Genomic DNA, 22,703 nt, shown 5'->3' with positions numbered 1-22,703 from the left:
AGTAGAATGACAACAAATTTGTGAGGCAGGATCGTCCTTGCCTGAATCCGTGCTGACTTTCGTTTATAAGATTAAATCTTTCTAAGTGTTCTCTAATCTTATTTGCCAAAATTGACTCTAACATTTTTCCTACTATTGACGTTAGACTTATCGGACGATAATTCGACGCAGCTGATTTATCACCCTTTTTAAAGATGGGCACTACGTTTGCGGTTTTCCACGCCTCTGGAACTTCTCCTGAACTTAAAGAGTCATTAAATAACGTTAAAAGTGGCTGACATAATTCTTCTTTGGTTTCTTTTATAATTTTTGCATATATATCGTCCGGACCTGGCGATTTTTGAGGTTTTAACTTGTTAATTTCTTTCAATACGTCCTCCTTACTAATGGTTATTTTACTAAGAATATTTTCCGTATTCTCATGGTAAATATTTGCTGCTTGAGGGACCAGGCTTAGATTTTCCTTGGTGAATACTGATATGAAATAATTATTTAGGATGGAGCACATTTCTTTATCTTCACTGGTAATGTCACCTGATTCTGTTCTATTCTTGTTTTTCTTGTTACCAGCCAATAATGTTTACCTTGGGATCTAAAGATTAAAGCAACTCTCTCTCTCTCTCTCTCTCTCCTCGTCCTCTTTCTTGTGATATGCAATGTCTGGAATACACACCACACTCCATCTCGTCCTAGTCACGAAGAATCAGGAGAGAGAGAGAGAGAGAGAGAGAGAGAGAAAACCAAGCTTCATGAGGAGATATGGGGACCGTATTCTAGTCGGTGAAGGAAGCTCCCTAACACCTCTTCCTTAGCGATTTATTTTTTTGAGGTAGCATGATTAATAACCTTTTGTACGTTAAATATGCAGAGTATGGCGATATAGGAAGCATTAATGTAACCCAGAAGATGGCAGTAGGGTTCAATGCAAAATAAATCGCTTAGGAAAAGGTGTTAGGGAGCTTCATTAACCGACGAGAATTGGGGTCATGGAAGTCTGTAGATTCTGTGTAAACCGCTTTAATACGATATAATACAAATAATAATAATAATAATAATAATAATAATAATAATAAAAATAATAATAATAATAATAATAATAATAGTAGTAGTAGTAGTAGTAGTAGTAGTAGTAATTTTCATGTCCCCTCCACACCTGAACTGTTTACACCTCAACGAAAATATAAACACCATAACCGTCACTGGAGAGGTTTGGAACTCAATAATGATTTCATTATAAGTGTTCTAATACGGTCCCTATTAAAGATTCGAACGCACATATTCAGCTTCGTTGGGGATATATGGGATTCAATAAGGATGCCATGGTAGTTGATTTGATAGTGATCGTGTTCAAAAATTATATAGGCTTTGATTGTATTTGTGAGTCGTACGCACGCCAACATCAGCGGCCAATCGTGACTGTAGAAGCGGGATTGACGAGTAAAAATTATCCTTGGTTAGAATCGTAGCAAAAAATAAATGAATGGATAAATAAATAATTAAATAAGTAAATAAATAACGTAAAATAAAAGCAACCCTGCAAACGATCTTTTGGCGGATGAGAGAACAGTCTTGCAACTTCCACTTCCATATTTACCTGTCTACCCACTTCCATATTTACCTGTCTACCTGATTACATGGAACAGCAACAGTAATAGCAGCCGTATTAGCAGCCCCAGGTTCATCTGAATGTGAACCCAGTGGACTGCAGGCTGAAGTTGCCCCTCTCCTGCCGCTCACCATCCTTTTTTTTGGGGGGATGGGAGGGAGATGAGGGATGTTTATATACCCTGGCAGCTCCACCGAAGTCAATTAGTGCCACCACATGAAGGCGTCCCTCTCCATCGTCTAACTGGGCTAATCTTGCGAGGCAAACTTTCGCCTGACCCTGTGCCTTACTTGAAATACGCTGTTTACAGGAGGAGGAAGAGACGTAGGGAGCTTTGGCACTCTGCTTGCCTCGTCTTTCCTTCAAAACACATTATAGTTAAGACGCGGAATCAATCGCAAGTTTGTTTGTGGAACCCAATCTTGTCTGCTAATCTGTTCACCTTTCTGTCTGACTACCTACATTCCTACCTACCTACCTACCTACCAACCTACCTACCTGTTTAGATACAAGCTACTGAATATGATGATGATGATGATGGTGGTGGTGGCGGTGGTGGTGGTGGTGGTGGTGATGGTGATATTTTTCTTTATATTTCTGTATCTCTGTCTGTCTTCCTGCGTACCTAGCAATTACGTGGATACACACCTACCTACAGACCACTCACCTAGCCATTAACCTACTCATGGCTGGGATAACTCTAGCATTATGTTCCAGCTAAAGTCAGACGATTTTATTCAGCTAGGAGTTAGTCACAGGAACATAAGGGTGTTAATACAGGTATCCTTAGCCCTCTCTTGGTTGAGATAACTCTAGTAGTCCTTTCCACCTGACTCCAGACGATTGTATTCAGCTGAGGGCGTCACAGGAGCTTGAGTGTAAATCTCTCTCTCTCTCTCTCGTATAAAATAATCAGTCATGCAGCACCTCAAACCTTCCTTCTATCTATACTCCGTTCACTTCAATATGGCGTAAAACCGCCGTCTTTCCATCTTGAATGTTGTCCTAGAGTAACAGATAAACACTTTAATATGGTGACAGTCACGAAGAAGTGCCATGGAAAGAACGTACGGTCATAGCATTGCCTTATTCAGCCACTTAGCTACGGGAAATAAGCCGCAAAATTGACGAAAATCGCGTAGTTTGAATGACCTTCGTTTAGTCCTTCTCAAATAACATCAAGTTGAGCAGATACGGGTCGAGTCACTATAAAAATAATCAGAACTTCATAGATTATAATGTAAGCAAATAATGATGATGATGATGATGGGATGATAAAGGAAGGATAAATGATACGAGAGGAAGGCTGGTTAGTTGCACAATACGAATAAATAAATAAATAAATAGGGGATTAGGGAGAGACTGTGTGGGCTGGGAAACGTACTCTGTCCCTGCCTTTGATCTTCCTCCACCTCGTCCACACTTTACTTTCTCCCTCTGCCAACCTCCCCCCCCCCCACCTCTCTCTCTCTCTCTCTAGAATACCCTTCGTCCCTGCCCTCAGCTCCTCCCCTCTCTCTCCTTCATTCACCCTTTCTCTCCCTCCTCCCCCTCCCCCCTCCTCGTTTAAAGAGAGCGGCGCGGGGTGGGGTGGGAGGGGTGTAGCGGGGTGAGGGGTGGGGGTGCGGGGTGGGAAGGGTGCGGCACAATCAGACTGCGGCATCTTGCGGCGCCGCGTCTCACCTCTAACAATGTACCGGCGGAAATTATCAGATGGCGGGAGCTGCCTCAAAAGGTTTATACTCGAGCTGGTCCCCGCGGCTCGGCGCCCTGGAGGGGGAGGGGGGGAAGGTGGAGACGCAGGGGGAAGGGGATGGAGAGGGGAGGTGGAGGTGGGGGGGGCAGAGAGGGGAAGGGGGATGGGGTTCAGAGCGATGGAAGTGTAGGCAGGGGAAGGGCGATGATGAGGTGGAGAGGTAGAGAGGGCAAGGGCAATGGAGAGGTGAAGGTAGAGAGGGGAAGGTCGATGAAGAGGTGGATGTGGAGAGGTAGAGAGGGGAAGGACGATGGAGAGGTGGAGGTAGGGAGGTAGAGAGGGGAAGGACGATGGAGAGGTGGAGGTAGTGAGGAGAAGGGCGACGGAGAGGTGGAGGTAGGGAGGTAGATTACACAGGATTACACAGGAAAGCAAACAGCAACAGACCTTATGGTCCTTTCGAGGCTGCTTGTTAGAGAAAACTATGACTACAAGATCTAACTCTACATGTTGAAGGATAAGGATAGTAAAGCAAGAAGGCTCCCCCCACCACCAAACCCTCCAGGAAAGAGTGAGAAAAACCACCATGCAGCATGGAAAAACTGACATGGAAATTTTATAGGAAACACTGGAAAGGAAAAGTCACATTCTATAATACTTTATCTATAAGCTACCCGATAGAGTAACCTGAAAGAGAAAGTAAACAAATAAAATAATAGTTACGGCATGACATTATAAACCAGTTACATTGAGTTAATGGGAAGTCTGTGGACATAACGTGGAAGCTACACACTGCACAGTGTGGATGTTTAGGGGTGGTGCAGCAGCCTTGCCTGGCGCTTTTAAGGTAGGCAGCAGTCAATCAGGCCCTAGCTCCGTTTGCTCCACTGAGACAAGGAACTCTCCCATGTGGGACAAGTACACAAGTTTCATCCTGAAGCAGTGACCCCTGGTACATTAAAAAAATCCCGATGGTGGTCACTTGACTAACAGGGACCCTCAGTGATCCACAGCCCATCACAGGTCGAAAGTAAAGGTAGTGACCGTTAACTCAGGGTTATCTGTGCAGCTCCTAATCTGTGCTTATATTGCTTTCTTTGCGCTGGGGAGACTGAAAAGTATATAGGACGGGTGTCTTAGATAAAAGGGGACTGCACAGTGCACAGTGTGGATGTGCAATGCACAGAGTGGATGTTTAGGGGTGGTGCGGCAACCTTTCCTGGCGCTTTTTAGGTAGGCAGCAGTCAATCAGGCAATAGCTCCGTTCACTCCACTGAGACAAGGAACTCTCCCATGTGGGACAGTACACAAGTTTCATCCTGAAGCAGTGACCCCTGGTACATTAAAAAAATCCCGATGGTGGTCACTTGACTAACAGGGACCCTCAGTGATCCACAGCCCATCACAGGTCGAAAGTAAGAGTAGTGACCGTTAACTCAGGGTTATCTGTGCAGATCCTAATCTGTGCTTATATTGCTTTGTTTGCACCGAATAAATTGAAAATGTATAATATCGTGACGCAACACTATGTACGGGTACATTGTTTACGGGGTGTCTTGTAGACTAAGGGGGCATGAACTTACATGTACCGTAGCTATAAAAGCAAGTTATTCGGACAGAAAAAGAGTCAGCTGAGGATTTTCGTGCAAATACTTGTCTAATTTGTTTTTGAATGTCTCAATTGAGATACTGTTCACGGTATCTGAGGGTAATCTGTTCCAGATATTTACAACTCTGTTAAAGAAGAAGTATTTTGCTTCGTGGGATTGGAATCGTTTTCCCATGATTTTGCAGCCATTACTTCTGGTTTGACTCGACCGGTCTATATCAAAATATTTATTCATGTCTAAGTTGTCATATCCCTTCATGATTTTGAAAACTTCAATAAGGTCCCCTCTTAACCTGCGCTTCGTTAGGCTAAATAATTTAAGTTCTTCAAGGCGTTCCTCATATGGTTTGTTTCTAAGTCGTGGTACCATTTTTGTGATTCTTCGCTGAATTTTCTCTAATTTTTCAATGTCCTTTCTGTAGTACGGAGACCAGAATTGCACACAATACTCAAGATGGGGGCGCACTAGCGAGTTGTACAAGGCAAGTATGACTTTTTCCGATTTAAACTCGAAAGTTCTTCCAATAAAACCCACTAGCTTGTTTGCAATTTTTACCGCATCGGTACACTGCTTGCTTGGTTTTAGGTCATTTGATATTATCACACCAAGATCCTTTTCACTGTCTGTACTTGATAACTGAATATTGTTCATTTTGTAATTTGCATGGACATTGTTACTTCCAATATGAAGTACTTTACATTTTTCTGTGTTGAAGGGTGGTGGAGGGGGGAGGCAAAGAGGGGAAGGAAGGGGAGATGCGGGGGTTCCTACACACTAACACACACCTTGTTTACCACTCGACATTCAGATCAGGCTGACCTCGTTGGTTTGTAAATATGTGTTATTTACGAGAGGCAGCATCCACTTCCACGCTGACCTCAGCACTTGGAACAGCAGACTAAGTGATGCTGAAGTCAGGAGCCGATAGCTGAAGAAGGCAGAGAATATAGCATAAATAAATTGGTGCAAGACTGGCCGAAGGAGTCTATATTATTCTTTGCGGGGGAGGGTATGTTTGCCATGCTTGGGGTGCCTCCTATCCATAAGAGGTAGGGTCGCCACAACACTCAACCACCATCCCTCATACTTGGTCTTGATACTCACCCTCAGCCATTAAACTCATCCTCGACCCCTCATACTTCACCCTCACCCTTGTTCTCACACTACAAAGGGAAGCAAGCTGCAAAAGATCTGTTAGTCCTTTCGTGGCTGTTTTTTTTCTTTTTTTCACACTGCTCATCCACACTCTCACTCACCTTCATCCTCACTCTCACCCTTGCTCATTCACACTCCTACTCACCCTCAGCCTCACATTTACCCCTCACACTAACTCTCCCCCTCACTCTAGCTCACATCCACACTCCTCCTCACCCTCATCTTCACCCTCACCCTGCTGTCACACTTACATTCGTTTTCACCCTCACCCTGGCTCTCATATTCATCGCACCAACACAAAGATTATCTGCCTCTGAATATTCCCTGCTAACCACACACACACACACACACACGTACGCACTTCAGGGACGCGGTCTACCTTCATAAGACACGTGAGGGAGGAAAATCGAACAGGAGGAAGCCCATTACGTGATATAGATATGTTGCAAGATCAAGGACACACACACACACACACACACACACACACACACACACACACACACACGGCCGGAAACCAGGGAATCATCCTTCTTTTTTGCCTAACCGATACCTTACTGAATAAACCCAGATATTTTGAAACGCAGGCGACGTTAACCAAAAATTTGAATCCGATACGGGAGGAAAATCAGTAGAAATAAACGGAGACTGATTTTATTTATTTATTTATTTATTTTATAGCTTATCCATCTCTGGACAAACATTAGGAAGCCCGTTCTCGAGGTCTATAATTCAAACAAGGGCACACCAACAGAGCAGTGATCCCATGCAACCCTCAAGCGTTTCACTTAAGCACTAACCCCCTCAAGCTCCTATGACCCACTCATCTGAAGAGAATATAGTAACGTTAGCTGCAATAGGCTTCTAGAGTTCTCCCGATCATCAAAGGGTTAGTGGTGACAGTACTAGCTGACTCCTGTGGCTCACTCTTAGCTTTTAAAAAATCGTTTGCCGTATGCCATGGAAACAGAGAGAGAGAGAGAGAGAGAGAGAGAGAGAGACGGTTACAATGTCCAGTGTTCTACGTTTGAAATACGACATTTAAATCTGGTGTAACGGTATTAACGGCTGCTTTTATTTCTCTTCTTATTTATTTACTTATTTATCGTGACGCATTCGTAGGGTCGTCGTCCTGAGAGCAAATAAACGTGAGATGAAGCCCATGAATCTCTTGCACCCACTTCCTCATCCTTCAACCCGCTTTCCAATGCGATAACGTCCACTTCCATTTTTATCGTACTCTTAAATTATACCGTATCTCCCTTCAGACGATTTTATTCAGCTGGGGGAAGGAGGTGGGTTTGTGGAGGGGTTAACAAAGGCCACATAAATCCCTGCCAGTCCCGCAATCCCTCCTGTGCTGAATAAAATCGTCTGGAGAGAAGAGTGAGATTTGAAAATGTAATATCAGAGTGAAGGTATTAAAGAAACTTCGTACCATGTCTTTTATCTCGTATTTATGTACATGGCACGCTGATAGATAGATGGATATAGACAGATAGATACAGACAGACAGGTAGGCAGATATATTGATAGATAGATAGATAGACAGATAGATAAACAAGGCTATTAATCTAGTCTGTGTCGATAACAATCATCATCATCATCATCATCATCTTCACCATGACCATCATCATCATCATCATCATCATCGTTACCCAGACCTCCTTTTCCCACCTAAGAGAGAGAGAGAGAGAGAGAGAGAGAGAGAGAGAGAGAGAGAGAGAGTATAGACTGGATGAAAAGCACTAAAGGACAGAGAAGGAAGCAGAAGGGAGGGGTGGAGGGAAGGGAGGGAGGAAATGGAGGAAGGGAGAAATGAAAGGAGGGGTGGAGAGGAACGTAGGGAGGAAATTAAGGAAGGGAGAAGAGAAGAGAGGGGTGGAGGGGAAGGGAGGGAGGAAATGAAGGGAGAAGAGAAGGGAGGGAGGAAATGAAGGAAGGGAGAAGAGAAGGAGGGAGGAAATGAAGGAAGGGAGAAGAGAAGGAGGGAGGAAATGAAGGAATGGAGAAGAGAAGGGAGGGAGGAAATGGAGGAAGGGAGAAGGGACGGGAGGGAGGAAATGTAGAGGAGGAAGGGAGGATGGCAGGCAGGCAGGAAGGAAGGAAGAGGAAGGACACGGGGAGAGGAGAGGCAGGGATAGAGTGAGGCAGGGATGGAGTGCGGAAGGGACCAAGTGAGGCAGGGATGAAGTGAGGCAGGAAGGGGGTGAGGCAGGCAGTGGGGGAGTGAGGTAGGCAGCCAGGGGCTAAGGCTGGCAGGTGGGGGTGAGGCAGGCAGGGAGGGGGTGTGGCAGGCAGGGAGGGGGTGAGGTAAGGAGGGAATGAGGCAGGGAGGAAGGGAGACAATGAGGGGGTGAGGCAAGGAGGAATGAGGCAGCCAAGAGTGAGACAGGGAGGGGAAGGCAGGAAGAGGTGAGGCAGAAAAGAGTGAGACAGGGAGGGGAAGGCAGAAAAGAGTGAGACAGGGAGGGGTGAGGAGGGAGGGTAGAGACAGCCAGGAGATGAGGCAGGCAGGGGTGAGGCAGGGGAAGGGTGAGACAAGGAGGCGGTGAGGCAGTCAGGATAGGATGAGGGGGCAGGGAGGAGTGAGGTAGAGAGGGGGTGAGGTCGGCAAGGAGGGGTGAGGCAGGGTAGGCTATGGCAGGCAAGGGTGAGGCAGGCAGGGAGGGGTGAGGCAGGCAGGGGTGAGGCGTGGGGGGTGTACAATTACCGGGCCTGCTACTCTGATACTGAGTTATGGGTGTCGGTACCTCTGATATCACCCCCCACCCCCCCTCTCTCTCTCTCTCTTTCTGTGTGTGTGTGTGTGTGTGTGTGTGTGTGTGTGTGTGTGTGTGAGAGAGAGAGAGAGAGAGAGAGAGAGAGAGAGAGAGAGAGAGAGAGAGAGAGAGATCTATAGTTTACATACACACCTAATAATCACTAGCCTAGGTTCAGTCTGGGCTAGAAAAACAGAACTTAAAAACTGTACCAAACTGCACCAGGTAATCATAGTAACACAATGCTTCGTCTGGCTTCACTTTGCAGATATTTTCATTCTTTGTATCCTATTTCTCGTTGCTCTGTGACGGAAAGAGACAAGGCAATGGCTCTAGATCCTTCTTTAAACAACTGTTCGTGGCTAGCGTTACAATCTAGTGTTATTTTATTTACTCACTTATTTATTTTTACAGTTCAGGATTCACGATTAAGAGACGGCAAACGTCGGCCAAGTTAAAGGGAAGAGAGTATGGAATGTTTCTCTAACTTGATACTGTTTTGCCCCCCTTCTTTTTTTTTTTTTTGTAGGAAAGGAAAATAGGGAAGGATAATTCAGTTATGGATATTATAAGGAACTTTATATATATATATATATATATATATATATATATATATATATATATATATATATATATATATATATATATATATTGGTGATGGGTAATGGAGAAAGCCGAGGAAAGTCTTCAGGTGATGTAGATGTTTACTGTTTACTTTAACTAAGTGTAAAATTGCCAGCTTCATCTTAAATGCTGAGCTGTAACAATACATTAACACTAGAATATGATGCTGATCACGGAGTTCTATGGAATGAATGCTGAGCCGTAGTAGTGTCTTATTCGGCCACTGAGCTACAGGAAAGAGGCTGCAAATGGACGAAAATCCCGGCCTACTTAAAACGAATGAGTTATAGCCTATAAGTAAACTCACAAACAAGAGTGAACAGCGATTACCCCTAGACGCATGGGGGTTGCTGGTGGTGTGACAGAATGATTGTGTTTAATAATAATAATAATTTGTGGTAGGTGGGGGCGCTCACCATCCATTCACTCAGTGTAGTGCTGGTCTCGGGTGTCTGCCCTGTCCTCTCCTCCATCCTTCTTTCCTTCCATCTTCTTCTGTCTTTCTTTCCTTCATTCTTTCCTCGTCCTTCTGCCCACGGGTGACTTTACACTCCCTCTTCTGTCTTTCATTCCTTCATTCTTTCCTCTTCCTTCTGTCTGTGGGTGACTCTACATTGAGTGACAAGCCAAATGGTTTCCTGTACACCAGGAAACCATTTACTACGCTGGGTGGTAACCATATAACCAAATCTTGGCGCCTGGTGGTTTAGTGGGTAATTATTGTGCTACAATGGGATTAAGCCGGTGAAGGTTGGGGTTTACTGCTCACGTAATGCCACTCAGGGATGAGTGAGGTTGGTCACTCTCATCTTAAATGTCAGGACCAACTGCCTAGCACCGGGCTTCTAAGCTCCTCATGGGGCAACGTAGGACTGGATGATGGATGGATGGATAATAATAATAATAATAATAATAATAATAATAATAATAATGTTCTTGCAGGCGGGTGGTACTGTTTTGACCGTGAGAGCTGCGGTCAACGGTGGCGGCGATTGCGGCCCCTGATGACGTCACGAGGCTGGCCCCCAACCCGCCAGGTGGGGGGCGCCCTCTCACCCAGCCCGGAGGAGAACCCCTTCTGGTGGACCGCCAATCATGTGTTAGTCTCACTTTTTTTTTTTACCCAGTCTACTAATTTTCATTCATTCATTGCCAGATGCCATGTATCCCAAACGGGGTGGCCAAGGGCTTAGAGTTAATTGTTTTACAGGGAGGGGCACTAATCCTCCACCAACCCCACTTGACAAGCAGGGAGAACGTCTACTTATTTCAGCCTAACTCAATCTAACCTAAACTAACCTTGCCCACAGAAGAAAGTTTCGTGGTGGACTGTTAATCATGTGTACTTGTATTTTTTTTTTTACTATTCTTATTCTAATATGTCTATTCATTCCAACACGTCTGGTTATTCTTACTTAACATAATCTGACTTAACCTAATCTAACCTAAGCTAATCCTGAGGAAGACTCTTTCTGGTGGTCTGTTAATTCATTTTTTTTTTATCATATTCCAACACCTCTACTTACTCCAGCCTAACCTGATCTTACCTAACCTAACCTAACTTAACATAACCTTACTCAGAGAAGAACCTATTCTGGTGGGTCGCCTATTATGTATCAGTTATTCAAGAGCATTTTTTGTTTCTTTTTAAGTTCTACCATGCTTTCTCCAACACGTTTACTTACTTCAACAGGTGTGCTTACTCTAATCTAACTCACCTAACCTAACCTAATTCAGCCTAAACTAACTTAACCCTGAGGAGCCTAACCTAACCTAATCCAACCCAAGCAGGACCTTCTCTGGTATATCGCCTGTTATAAGTAGCAGTCAGTCATTCACTTACATTTAAAGGCCAACGCACTTCAAAATGTCACTTATACTCCAGACTACTTTTTACTACAACACTATTCAGCTAAAATGGCCAGGGTCAGTGAACTGGGAATGCAGTGACTTAAGAAATGTGAAGAGATCATACAAAAAGTGTTTGGTTTAACGTGCTCAATGTGTGTGTGTGGTTTTGCAACAGTGTCATATCTACAAATGGAGTTGCTGTGTGTGTGTGTGTGTGTGTGTGTGTGTGTTCAATGTGCTCAGAGTGTGTGTGGTTTCGCAAAGGTGTCATATATACAAATGGAGTTGCTGTGACTGTGTGTGTGTGTGTGTGTGTGTGTGTGTGTGTGTGTGTGTGTGTGTGTGTGTGTGTGTGTGTGTGTGTGTGTGTGTGAAAGCTCACTGAGTCATCCAGGTGTTGCTTGGACACACTGCACTGGGTGGGTTGGTGGATGGATGCGTGATGAAATTAGGTTCACTGGGAAAATCAATCAATGGGGAAATACATAATTCATTCCATGCAGGAGAAAACAGCTAATCAGGGGAACAGATATCTCCTTCCAGGTCCATGGGGGGATTAGTAACCCTCCAGTGTGGGACAAACAGGTTCATTTGGGACCAGGTAAATCCAGCACAGAGAAAAACTGCTCAATGGCACATAGATAAGTTGCCCCACGTGGGAAAAATAGGTTCATGGGGAAAATATAGGGGAAAAAAGGTCACTGGAACAAAAAATAAATTCGTAAGGCCAGACAGTCGGTTCATGATGGGAATAGGTTAATGTAATAAAACATGTCCATGGGAACGGGTCCATGGGGAGTTTTTACCGGTGGAAAAATAAATCTTATGGGTAAATTAGGTCCATAGAGGAAACAGGTCCATGGGAAATAATAGGTTCATGTTTGCCTCAGGTGTCTCCCCACGACAGGAAAATCAGACCATGGGGGAAGAGGTCAATGGGGAAAACAAGTCCATGAAGGGAATACATCCATGGGGGAAAAAAGCTCCAGTAAATGATAATGGGTCCATGAGAGAATGTAGGTCCATGGAGAGAACAGCTGCCTCCCTATCGAGAAAAAATATTTATGTCCATGAAGGTGTAAGTATATGGGGGAAACATTTCCATGAAGGAAATAAGCCCACGGTGGTAAAACAAGTCAATGGGTGAAATAGGTCCATGGGGGAAAAAATTGGTTCATGTGGGGAAAACACTGCGCATATATGGGAGGCTGACCCCTAGGTGTGGCTGGAAACGGGCTATGTGGCTAGTTTTGATTGAATGCCAGTAAGAAGGGAGCATCTTGTCATTTCTTTTTATGAGGAAATCAACTCCCAGTGAAAGATTGCATCACTACGTGGGTAACTTTGTAACTTCATATATGCAACATCAGTAAGATTCATTATTACATCCTATTATTACTGCAACCTGAGTCATTACGCATGAAACTGTCAACAGCACAACCATCATTGCCATCACTGTAAACTGTCACTGTCACCATCATGGAATAGCACTATCACCATCCACTGTATTTCACCAACACCACTATAGCACAACAATCTGAATCTGGATCTGGATTAGTCCATATTAGGTCCACTGTAGATCCGATCCTTCTGTTCTACACATCGTCCGTTACTGAAATTCATCACAAACATGAAACACCAACTCAAGAGAAATTACCACTGCAAAACATTACCATCACCAGTGCATGTCGCCACCCCTACTATCACCACTAATATAACATCCATCACCACCACCACCATCACCAGCCACCATCACTACAACGGGCCATTGCCATCATCGTAAACCCTTACCGTAACGCCACCACCACTGCAACCCACCATCACAACTACAAACCATTACCACCATCACCATAACCCTTTTTGTACAGTTGTTAATGTTGCTCCAGACTCCTCTTTACGTAGACACGGTGGATTGCAGACTCAAGTTGCCCTATTGAAGCTCACCACCCTTCTTTCGGGGTACAAGGGACGTTTGTATAGCCTTACTGTATAAAACACCCAGACAACCCCAGTAGCCTCAGCACCACCCCATTCCAGGTTTGTGCCATACTGCTCGTCTGACTCGTGGTCGGGGACGCGGTGGGCTGAGGCGGCGTCTGGTGATTTCTCGTTCCTGGGCAGCATCATCGTGGAGGAGGTGGTGAGGGCGCTGGTCACCTCACACAACCTCACACACAGCCACAAGCTCATCCTCGCTGGCAGCAGGTGAGGCAAACATACAACCTGGAAGAATTATATCAACATATGGACGTTGTCTTAAACGTTTTTAAGTAAATTTTCCTTCAGAACAATGAAAGGCACTGTGAAATCAAGACACAACTGAGGGACAACAACGGAGTGGGAGTTGTGACACATAATGAGTGTGTGTGAGGTGGCATGCAATGAGATGTTGGTTTCACAACGAAATTACACTTTGGAAAACTTTGTACATTGTGTGAATCTTCATTTAGACAACAATTATATTTTCATTTTGCAATAATTGAAGAGTTCCAGAGAAAAGTGTACCTCAAACGAATGAAGATTATTTACTGGACGAAAATATTCGGAATGCATTACCTACAACACATTACCTCTTTCATGTTGGACTATTTAAAGTAATAGTTATATCATTTTACATACAGTAAGTGGTGACTGATATACGTTTACAAGGCGGTCAATACGATTTTAGTATCTGACTCATTACTCACTGAATGAGTCTCAGATCACTAACAGTCTATCCATCTATCTATTGCCAGACGCCTTAATCCCATACGGGGTGGCCACAAACAAATCGCCCCCACGTCACCCTGTCCCCCGCCATTTCACTGCTCTGCTCTCAACTCACATCCCCCCTCTCTCATATACCGCTCCACTCCATCCCTCCATCTCATCCTCGGCCTCCCCCTCCTTTCCCCCCTCAACTCACTCACATACACTCTCCTCGTCAGTCTCTGACCCTCCATCCTCTCCACATGGCCAGACTAATGAAACAATAAAGTATAATCTATGTTATTTAGGCCAGCAGTTTTCTTCGAGTTCTGTCACCTCAGCATTGGCCAGTCCACTCCTAAGAACCACACCAAACACAGGACTTAATCATGAGAATGAAGATTATATTAAAAGAAATAAATGCAGGCAGGCCACATGGAAAAGGCATAAAATGAAGAAGGAATATCTTATGGCAGTAATGTTAAACTTGCTCAGAGATTTCCGCCCAGCCACCTCATTGTGTGTGTGTGTGTGTGTATATATATATATATATACTGTATATATATATATATATATATATATATGTGTGTGTGTGTGTGTGTGTGTGTGTATTATATAGGGCGCTCACCATCAACTCACTCGCTGTAGCGCTGCCTTCAGATGACTGTGTACGAAATGACAAGCCAAATTATTTCCTGTAACCCCTTCCTTCTCCCCTCCCCCCAAAAAATACGTTGGGTGGTATCCATATAACCAAATGACGTCTGGTGGTTCAGTGGGTTAAGGCATTCTCACTAGATGGGGTCCTTAAGCGTTTACACAGAAGAGAGAGTTGGGTTTTACTGTTCACGTAATGTAATTCGGGGGTAAGTGAGACTGGTCACCTTCACCTTGAATGTCGAAACTAAATAGCCTAGCACTGGGCCCCTACGTCCTGATGTGGTAAAAACGGATTGAAAGACTATAAATTGACACTGAATCAGTGTTTTTCAAACTTTTTCTCTTCATTCCCCACTTGTGGGAATCTTAACATCCTCATGAGCCCCTTTCAGCTTTCTCTCAAGCCCCTCACACTATAATGATAAAAAATAATTTTGGTGCTGTCCACTTATTTTAATGCTTACAGCTATCAGTAAGCATGCATATTGTGTTATATATCAATGGGATGGATGACACTGTTTGCTTTCAGTCAGTCAACTGACATGAGGTTGAGTCACTGATAATGCACATCTTATATCTGGGTCCACATCCAACCGGTTTCGTCTTTTTCTTTTTATGTCTAGACGGGTAGATAAACCAGGTTCACATAAATTTTTGTTTATTTTTTTTATCTATTGCCAGACGCCATAATCCCATAAGGGGTGGCCATTTGACTCTGAGTTATTTGTTTTATGGGGAAGGACACTAACCCTCCACCAGCCCACTTGTTGACACGTAGTGGAAAATGACAAGAGGACTCTTAAGTGCGGTTTCACAGACACTCTCTGATTTACTACTTACACTAGCTCGCCGTGGCCCCCTTGGGGGCCATGGCTCCCAGTTTGAGAGCCAGTGCACTAAATACAAGCAAACAAAAAAGAATACTCCAAGAGTGTAACACCCACACTCAGTAAATGGTCGATGGTCTGTCTTGAGACCTTAACCTTCAGCAGAGTGTTCTCAAAATCAAATTACTTCATTCTTCATCTAGATCTGATAAAAAAAATGTGTTAGTCGCACCGTGTGACCTTGAATTTTGACCTATTGTTCTCAATATCTCTTCTTTTCATCCCCGACTGACCCTCAGTCCTTCCACCAAGTTTAGTCTAAATCGAATAACATTTATTTGAATTATGGGGTCGAATACTTGATCTTGCCATGTGACCATAATCACTGGCGGGTTGTTCTCAAAACTGAGTCCCTTCATTCTTGCTGTACCCTGAGCCCTACAAGAAAGCAACTTGGCTGACTCAACTCTTCCACTAAGTTTTGTTTGTATCAAATCAAAACTGCTTTATTTATCTTGACCACACGCAGAACATATGAGTCGAACCTTAACCTTGCCCTGTGACCTTGACCATTAACTGAGTGTTCTTATACTAATATTGAATCCATCTGCCTTTGCCTTAGCTTCAACCCTTCCACCAACTTTGGTCTACATCGAATCAAACTGCTTAAGGTAACCTTTCCACATGACCTAGATATTTAACGTTTCCCTGTGGCCCTGGTCTTCAAAATGTAGTTCTTAAAAATAAATGTTCCCTACGTGTCAGCAAGTGGGTTGGTGGAGGGTTAATGCCCCTCCCCGCAAAACGAATAACTCAGAGTCAAGTGGCCACCCCTTACGGGATTATGACGTCTGGCAATAGATAGATAGATAGAAAAATAAATATTTTAAGCCTTGTGTTACCCTTAATCCTTCTACAAAAATTGGTCTATTTCGGTAAAAACTGCTTAAGGTGATCTTGCCTTGTGATATAGACCTTTGACATATTGTTCACAAACACTAAAACAGTCACGCTAATTGCTGCTGGACTTTCGAGGGAAAGGGCTAACTCAACTCTATATTAATAAAAAGGACAACACACAGAAACACAATTCAAAATGATAAAACTCTGAGGGAAAGTCTACCAGCATATCACAGGGCTCATGGGCAAAAAGGACCAAAAAAGGGGCCTACAAGGCAGCAAAGGGTCCTAAACGTGAGAATCTCTGGGGATTATCTGTGGCAGGGGGGTTCTGACATGGAAGCTCTTAAGGGACTTTCAAGGAAGTCCCTCCATAAATCAAGTCGGTGACAGAAGCATTTCTAGGACATCCACTGGGAGAGTCCATCAACAATAGATCAACCCTTTGGCCGACCCTCAACATTTTCACCAAGCTTGGTCCAAAGAAGATCAAAACTGTTTTACTTAGTTTATTCACAGATACGCACAGGTCAATCTTTGACCTTGCCCTGTGACATTTTCACCAAGCTTGGTCCAAAGAAGATCAAAACTGTTTTACTTAGTTTATTCACAGATACGCACAGGTCTTGGTTCTTAGATTGGAATATTTCCATTCTTGCCATACCATCAACCCTCCCATAAAGCCTGGTGTAAAATGAACAAAACTTTTTAAGTTGACCTTGCTATGTGACCTTGACCTTTGGCCCACTGTTCTAAAAAAAAAATTAGGTCAATTCCATTCCTGATCCTCTACCTCATGTTTGGTCCAAATCAGAATTAAAACAGTTTATTCTGTTCGCGCACACACACACACACACACACACACACACACACACACACCATGAAAAACATTACACCTGCTGGGTTATCGCCTGCACAAATGTACACAAATAAAACTAACTCATAAAAATACCTTAACACCTTCAAGAAATGAGGACAAAATGGAGACTTTTGCAGTGATGATACCACTGATCCCCTCCACAGTGCAGGTGGTGTAGGTGTGCTGGTGAACGTGGACAGAGTGGCGAATCAGCTCTCAGAAATGGGCATACGGGCTGAAGTGCGTGCAGTGTCTGATTCTGGCTGGTTCCTGGACAACGAACCGTATGCCCCACTGGAGTGTGTTGATGCCCACAGCTGTCCACCCGTTGAGGCCATCCGGCGTGGGCAGGAGCTGTGGCAGGGCAGGATACCAGACAGGTGCAGGGAGATGTACCCTGCACATCCCTGGTATTGCTATTTTGGCTACAGGGTATATCCTACAATGAAATGTAAGTTACCTTTTCTACTGTGTATAGCCATTTGGTAAACAACACTGTACTGTACAGTAATTACATTTCTCTGAGGCAAAATCTTAGGTTTTTCTGTTTTTCTTAATGTTCCCGTTTTTACCACTGAATGTTGCTCCAGCCTAGCATCCTAATTTCTGGGTCATGTGGCCTGAAAAGTACTATGAATGAATTTTAGCCTAGTATCTTAAAACAAACTTCTCTAATTTTGGATTTAGGCAATTACCACTGTTTTGTAGCCAACAAAGTTTAAGAAGACAGGTGCAGAGTCACCAAGCACCAGCAACATTCATGCCAATAAAGAGACATGTTCACTTTGGTTTTGAGTGCAGTTACTGTATGGGACAAGTTCGATATGAACGTGTTTGTGTGTTACTTATAAGGGGACACTATATGCGAAGCAAACATATGGGAAATATCATGTATATGGCCATATATACTGCCAGTCTTTGGGTTATTATAATAATTTCAGCATCATACTACAGCAATGACAGTAACAAAAAATGGTGCAACAAATGCCGCATGCATACATATTAAACAATCAGCTCATCACAACTTTCCAATTCTTGCAGTATATAGGCTTACTGTATGAAACTCTTAACACATTCTCAGATTTTTCAGCTAACTTCTAAGAAAATATTCTCATAAATTTCACCTTCTTTCCTTTGGCTCTCTACCAGCACCACTCTTCGTGTTCCAGTGGGTATTTGATGAGGCTCAAATGACAGCAGACAATGTTGGCAAACCCAACTCAAAGGAACAATGGGATTATATCCATGGGATTGGCGAGCGGCTAAGGCGCACCTTCCAGAATGTCACGTACGTTTTAATTTTCAGTTTTGTTTACACAGATGGTAGAAGCATTAACAAATATCCGTTTCTGTTCATTTAGAAACTTCTTTGAAATCACTTGAACATTGTCACTGCTTTACACACGTTCATTAGTTTGAGAAAGAACACTTCTGATATACAGTACACTGTCCAGTATGATGAGTAATGCAAATGTGATATCTATACAGTACACCATAATTTACAAAGAAGAGTCCCAGTTTCAACCTTTTTAAAATCAATTTTTGATGATATTGACAAATCACAACAGAACCAAGAGAATGTGCATCAGTATGAGGATAAAGCCTTATTGACATACTGCATGTATACGTTCTCTGAATCTGAATTGTAAAAAAAAGACAAATGAAGCAAATAAATCTAACCTTTGCTTTCTCTCTTCCCCCAGTGCACTGTTTGCCCCCTCCTGCATCTCACACACTGTTCTCACCAAGCGTAACTGGTCACAGGTGAAGATTGGTGATGTGTCCTTATCTCAGGCCCTCTACTGCTGGGACATCACCCCTCCGTCCTCCCTCATCCCATCAGCCTTACCTCAATCATCGTTAAATCTGCCCAGCTCGGAGCAGAGGGAACCAGAGAGAACAGAGCAAAACAGAACAAGGCACCGGCATCAACAGAGACCCAACAGACGAGGAAGTAGGGGAAAAGAAGGGAATGGGAGCAGGAGGAGGGATGATAACGGGAGAAGGAGACATGGAAGGAGGAAAAATAGAAAAACAAGAAAAAATACACGCTTAACCAATGAGAGACAAGGGCAGAATGGCGGAAGGCGAAATAACAGTGACAGAAGTGGTGAAAGAGTATTAAATAATTACAGTGCCGATGATAAAGTGTTGGTGACGGGTATTGACACTGGTAATAATAATGGTATTAGTAATAGTAATAGTGAAAATAACAGTGCTGCTGATGACAATAACATAAACAATCCTGATAGTAACAGTAGTGATGACAGTAGCAGCAGCAGTGATGATGGTACTTCTCAGGGAATCAAAAGACATGATGCTCTGAACGGCGAAATGCTTGCAGACTCGCCAAAGCACAGTGACAACAATTCTGCCTCAAACTACCTTATTCCTTCAAACTCCATAAATGATAATACGGGTAGGGAGGTACAGACGGGGGTAAGGAGAGGGGAAGAGGAGCGTGGAGTCAAGAAAGGAAGGAGGAGGAAGAGGAAAAGGAGGAGGAACCGAGACCGTGAGCGGGAGAGGAGACTGAGAAAGAGGGAAAGGCGAAAGAGAAGAAGGAAAAAGAGACTGGATAAGAAGACAAAGAGGAGAAGGAGGAAGGAGAAAATGAGAGGTAAGACCTTATACAGTACATGCATAAGAATAATGTGAAAATAAATTATGCAAATTTTTAAAACATAAATCATGCAAACTTTTTAAACATACACTGTACAGTGATATGGGTATGTTCAATTTCTTACCATATTCATACAATAATCATAACCTACCAACAGAACGAGGAAGGAGGCTGAGAGAAAGAAGGAAGGGTGGAAACAGTCAGGATGGGATGGAAGGTAATGTTCTAGTATTATTTACCTTCATGTCAGTAGTAGTTTTACACTCTACTATAGGCTGTACTGGTGTAGTATTTTTGTTTTTGAAAATCAAAATCTTTTTTTTGTTGAAAGTTGTTGTCTTCTACTAATTATATGTTTGCTCTGGATGTATATAATGTATGCAGTAATCACTTGATTATCCAGATGCTCCGTATATGGAAGTTAGGCCTTGGATCTATTATTTCTGTATCCGGGTTTATTTGTCCGTATCTGAACATAAAAGCTACAGCATCGGCAGCTGGGCAGCCAACAAGTTCAAAAAATCAGTTGGGTGGCTGACTGGCCTCTCTGTTCATGTGCAGGTAATAGACCGTAACCCACAAGCGAACTAAAATGGGTGTCAGGATCCCTACCGAATGGTCAAAGTCCCCCAGCCACCCGGTTCACTTGCATGCTACCGGCCGCTCATGGCTAATAGACAGTAGCCTACAGGCTGAGCCAAAATGGCTCTTCAGATCCCTACTGATTGGCCAAAGTCCCTTGGCCATCCAGATCACTTGGATGCTAATGGCCGCACGCGAGTAATACAGAGTAACACAGCCCACAACCCACAAATTGACTGAAAATGCCCATCCGGCTCCTCACTGAATGGTCAAAGTCCTCCGGCTGGCCAGATCAATGGGAACGTACTGGTTTCACAAAAATAACACTGAGCCTAACCCACCAGCAGAGTAGAAGTGCCCATCCATCTCCTCACCAAACAGTCAAAGTCCCCCAGCAGCTCTAGCTTCTCCCCCCCCCCATTCCCTCCTCTGTCCCCTCCCATGCTCACTGCTGCCAGGCATATCTTCCTTCCCATTCCTCAGTCCTTCCCCACCCTATTGTCACTTGCCCACCCTCCCTGCATCGCTACAAAGTAAGTTTTTTTAGTTTTGAGCGATTTGTTCGAAAAGTATTGGTTGTAACGAAATTTTGAAAACACCACGAGAAAGCTCATGAAATTCTGCATCTAGACATATTTTTAGCTCTTGCATGGTGTGAGCAAAATTTTGCACTAGGCTGTTGGGAAATTATTTGAAGATATTTTTTTTACTCTTGAACAAGTTGATACTCACTGCATTTCTGTACTTTTACTCATCAGTTTTGTGTATTTTTATTAGCTTATCTTATAGTATAAACACCAGCGAAGATGATGGTATGCAACTTATACCAATATAACTAATTGCTAGGGGGATATTTGGCCATGGGAAAGTGTTTCTTTGTGCAGTGGAAGCAGCCATCGCTCTGTTGTTGTCCCAGAAGCTTTCAAAAACTTATGGTTCCCAAGAGGGTTAAAAATACCTATTGCAACCATTATCTTCACTGATTTTGTTGTGGACTTTTGTTGTTTATGCATCGCTTTCTTAGTGTCTAAGGTTATATTGGATATTTCGGACGCGTTTCAATGTCTAAGTACAGCTGAAAGACCGGAGAACACTGCCAAAATAATTTAGGGGAGGTACTGTGTATTATAGGTAGGATATTTGAGAATTTTTGTTGTTTATGCATTTTCTTAGCGTCTAGCATTACACTGAATATTCTCATGTGTGTTTTGATATCTAAATACTGATGAAAGACTGCAGAACACAGCCAAAATTAGGAGGGGTACTGTACATGTTAGCTGGGTATAGACAGTAGGTTGGATATAGGCTAGGTATGGCTACAGGGTATAGGTAGCAGGTTGGGTATAGGCTATGTATGGGTAAAGGGTATGGGTAGTAGGTTGGGTATAGGCTATGTATGGGTACAGGGTATAGGTAGCAGGTTGGGTATAGGCTAGGTATGGGTAAAGGGTATGGGTAGTAGGTTGGGTATAGGCTAGGTATGGGTACAGGGTATAGGTACAGAAGAGGATATTGCTCTGTATCCGGATTTTGCCTGTTTCAAGACATGCCTTTGGCTCTGTTACATCAGATAATTGAGGGATTACTATATATATATATATATATATATATATATATATATATATATATATATATATTGTATCTATCTATCTATCTATCTATCTATATATATATATTATACATGTGTGTGTGTGTGTGTGTGTGTGTGTGTGTGTGTGTGTGTGTGTGTGTGTGTGTGTAAATGAAAGAAAATGGAGCTGCACTTTGTTTTTGTTTATTTGGAAAAGGCCTTTGACAGAGTCCTTAGGGACATGGTGAAGTGGGCAATGAGAAGGCTAGGAATCAAGGACTGACTTTCGATTGAGGAGTGGCTAATTTGAGTGATTGTGGTTATGTATGAGGGTATTCCCACCCAGGTGAACATGAATGCAAATTTGAGTGACAAGTTTTCCATGAATGCTGTCATGCATCAGAGGTCAGTCATGAGCCCCTCACTGCTTGTTATGGTGCCTGAAGCTCTCTCACTTGACTTCAGAAATGGACTTTCATGGGAGATGCTGTATCCTGATGACATGTGCTGATTGCTGAGAATGAAAGGGGGGCAGAGAAAAGATTTAGGAAACTGAGAGATGGAATGGGGCACAAGGGTTTGCGAGTAAATGCTGATGCAACAAACGTGACAATATCTATGGCTGGTGATGGTACTGTCAAAGCAGAGGGAGTGTGGCCATGTGCAGTGTACCACAAGGGTGTGGGATATAGC

The 22,703-nt window shown here is 43.4% G+C and overlaps 1 protein-coding gene across 1 annotated transcript in view; it reads left to right on the top strand.

Moving 5' to 3' along the window:
* The window catches only part of LOC145392061 (uncharacterized), a 94,878-nt gene that overhangs the window by 67,807 nt on the left and 4,368 nt on the right, over positions 1–22,703 (top strand). Inside the window, exons 4-9 of the mRNA XM_080266517.1 lie at positions 10,393–10,549; positions 13,339–13,506; positions 17,400–17,686; positions 18,385–18,523; positions 18,939–19,848; positions 22,357–22,514. Coding sequence (XP_080122643.1) covers positions 10,393–10,549; positions 13,339–13,506; positions 17,400–17,686; positions 18,385–18,523; positions 18,939–19,848; positions 22,357–22,514 — 1,819 coding nt within the window. The remainder of the gene's footprint in view (positions 1–10,392; positions 10,550–13,338; positions 13,507–17,399; positions 17,687–18,384; positions 18,524–18,938; positions 19,849–22,356; positions 22,515–22,703) is intronic.

Source organism: Coenobita brevimanus, chromosome 21 (assembly GCF_032717465.1).
Source record: "Coenobita brevimanus isolate Jiangsu-jjx chromosome 21, ASM3271746v2, whole genome shotgun sequence".
Classification (NCBI taxonomy): Eukaryota; Metazoa; Arthropoda; class Malacostraca; order Decapoda; family Coenobitidae; genus Coenobita; species Coenobita brevimanus.
This window is presented reverse-complemented; position numbering and strand designations above follow the sequence as displayed.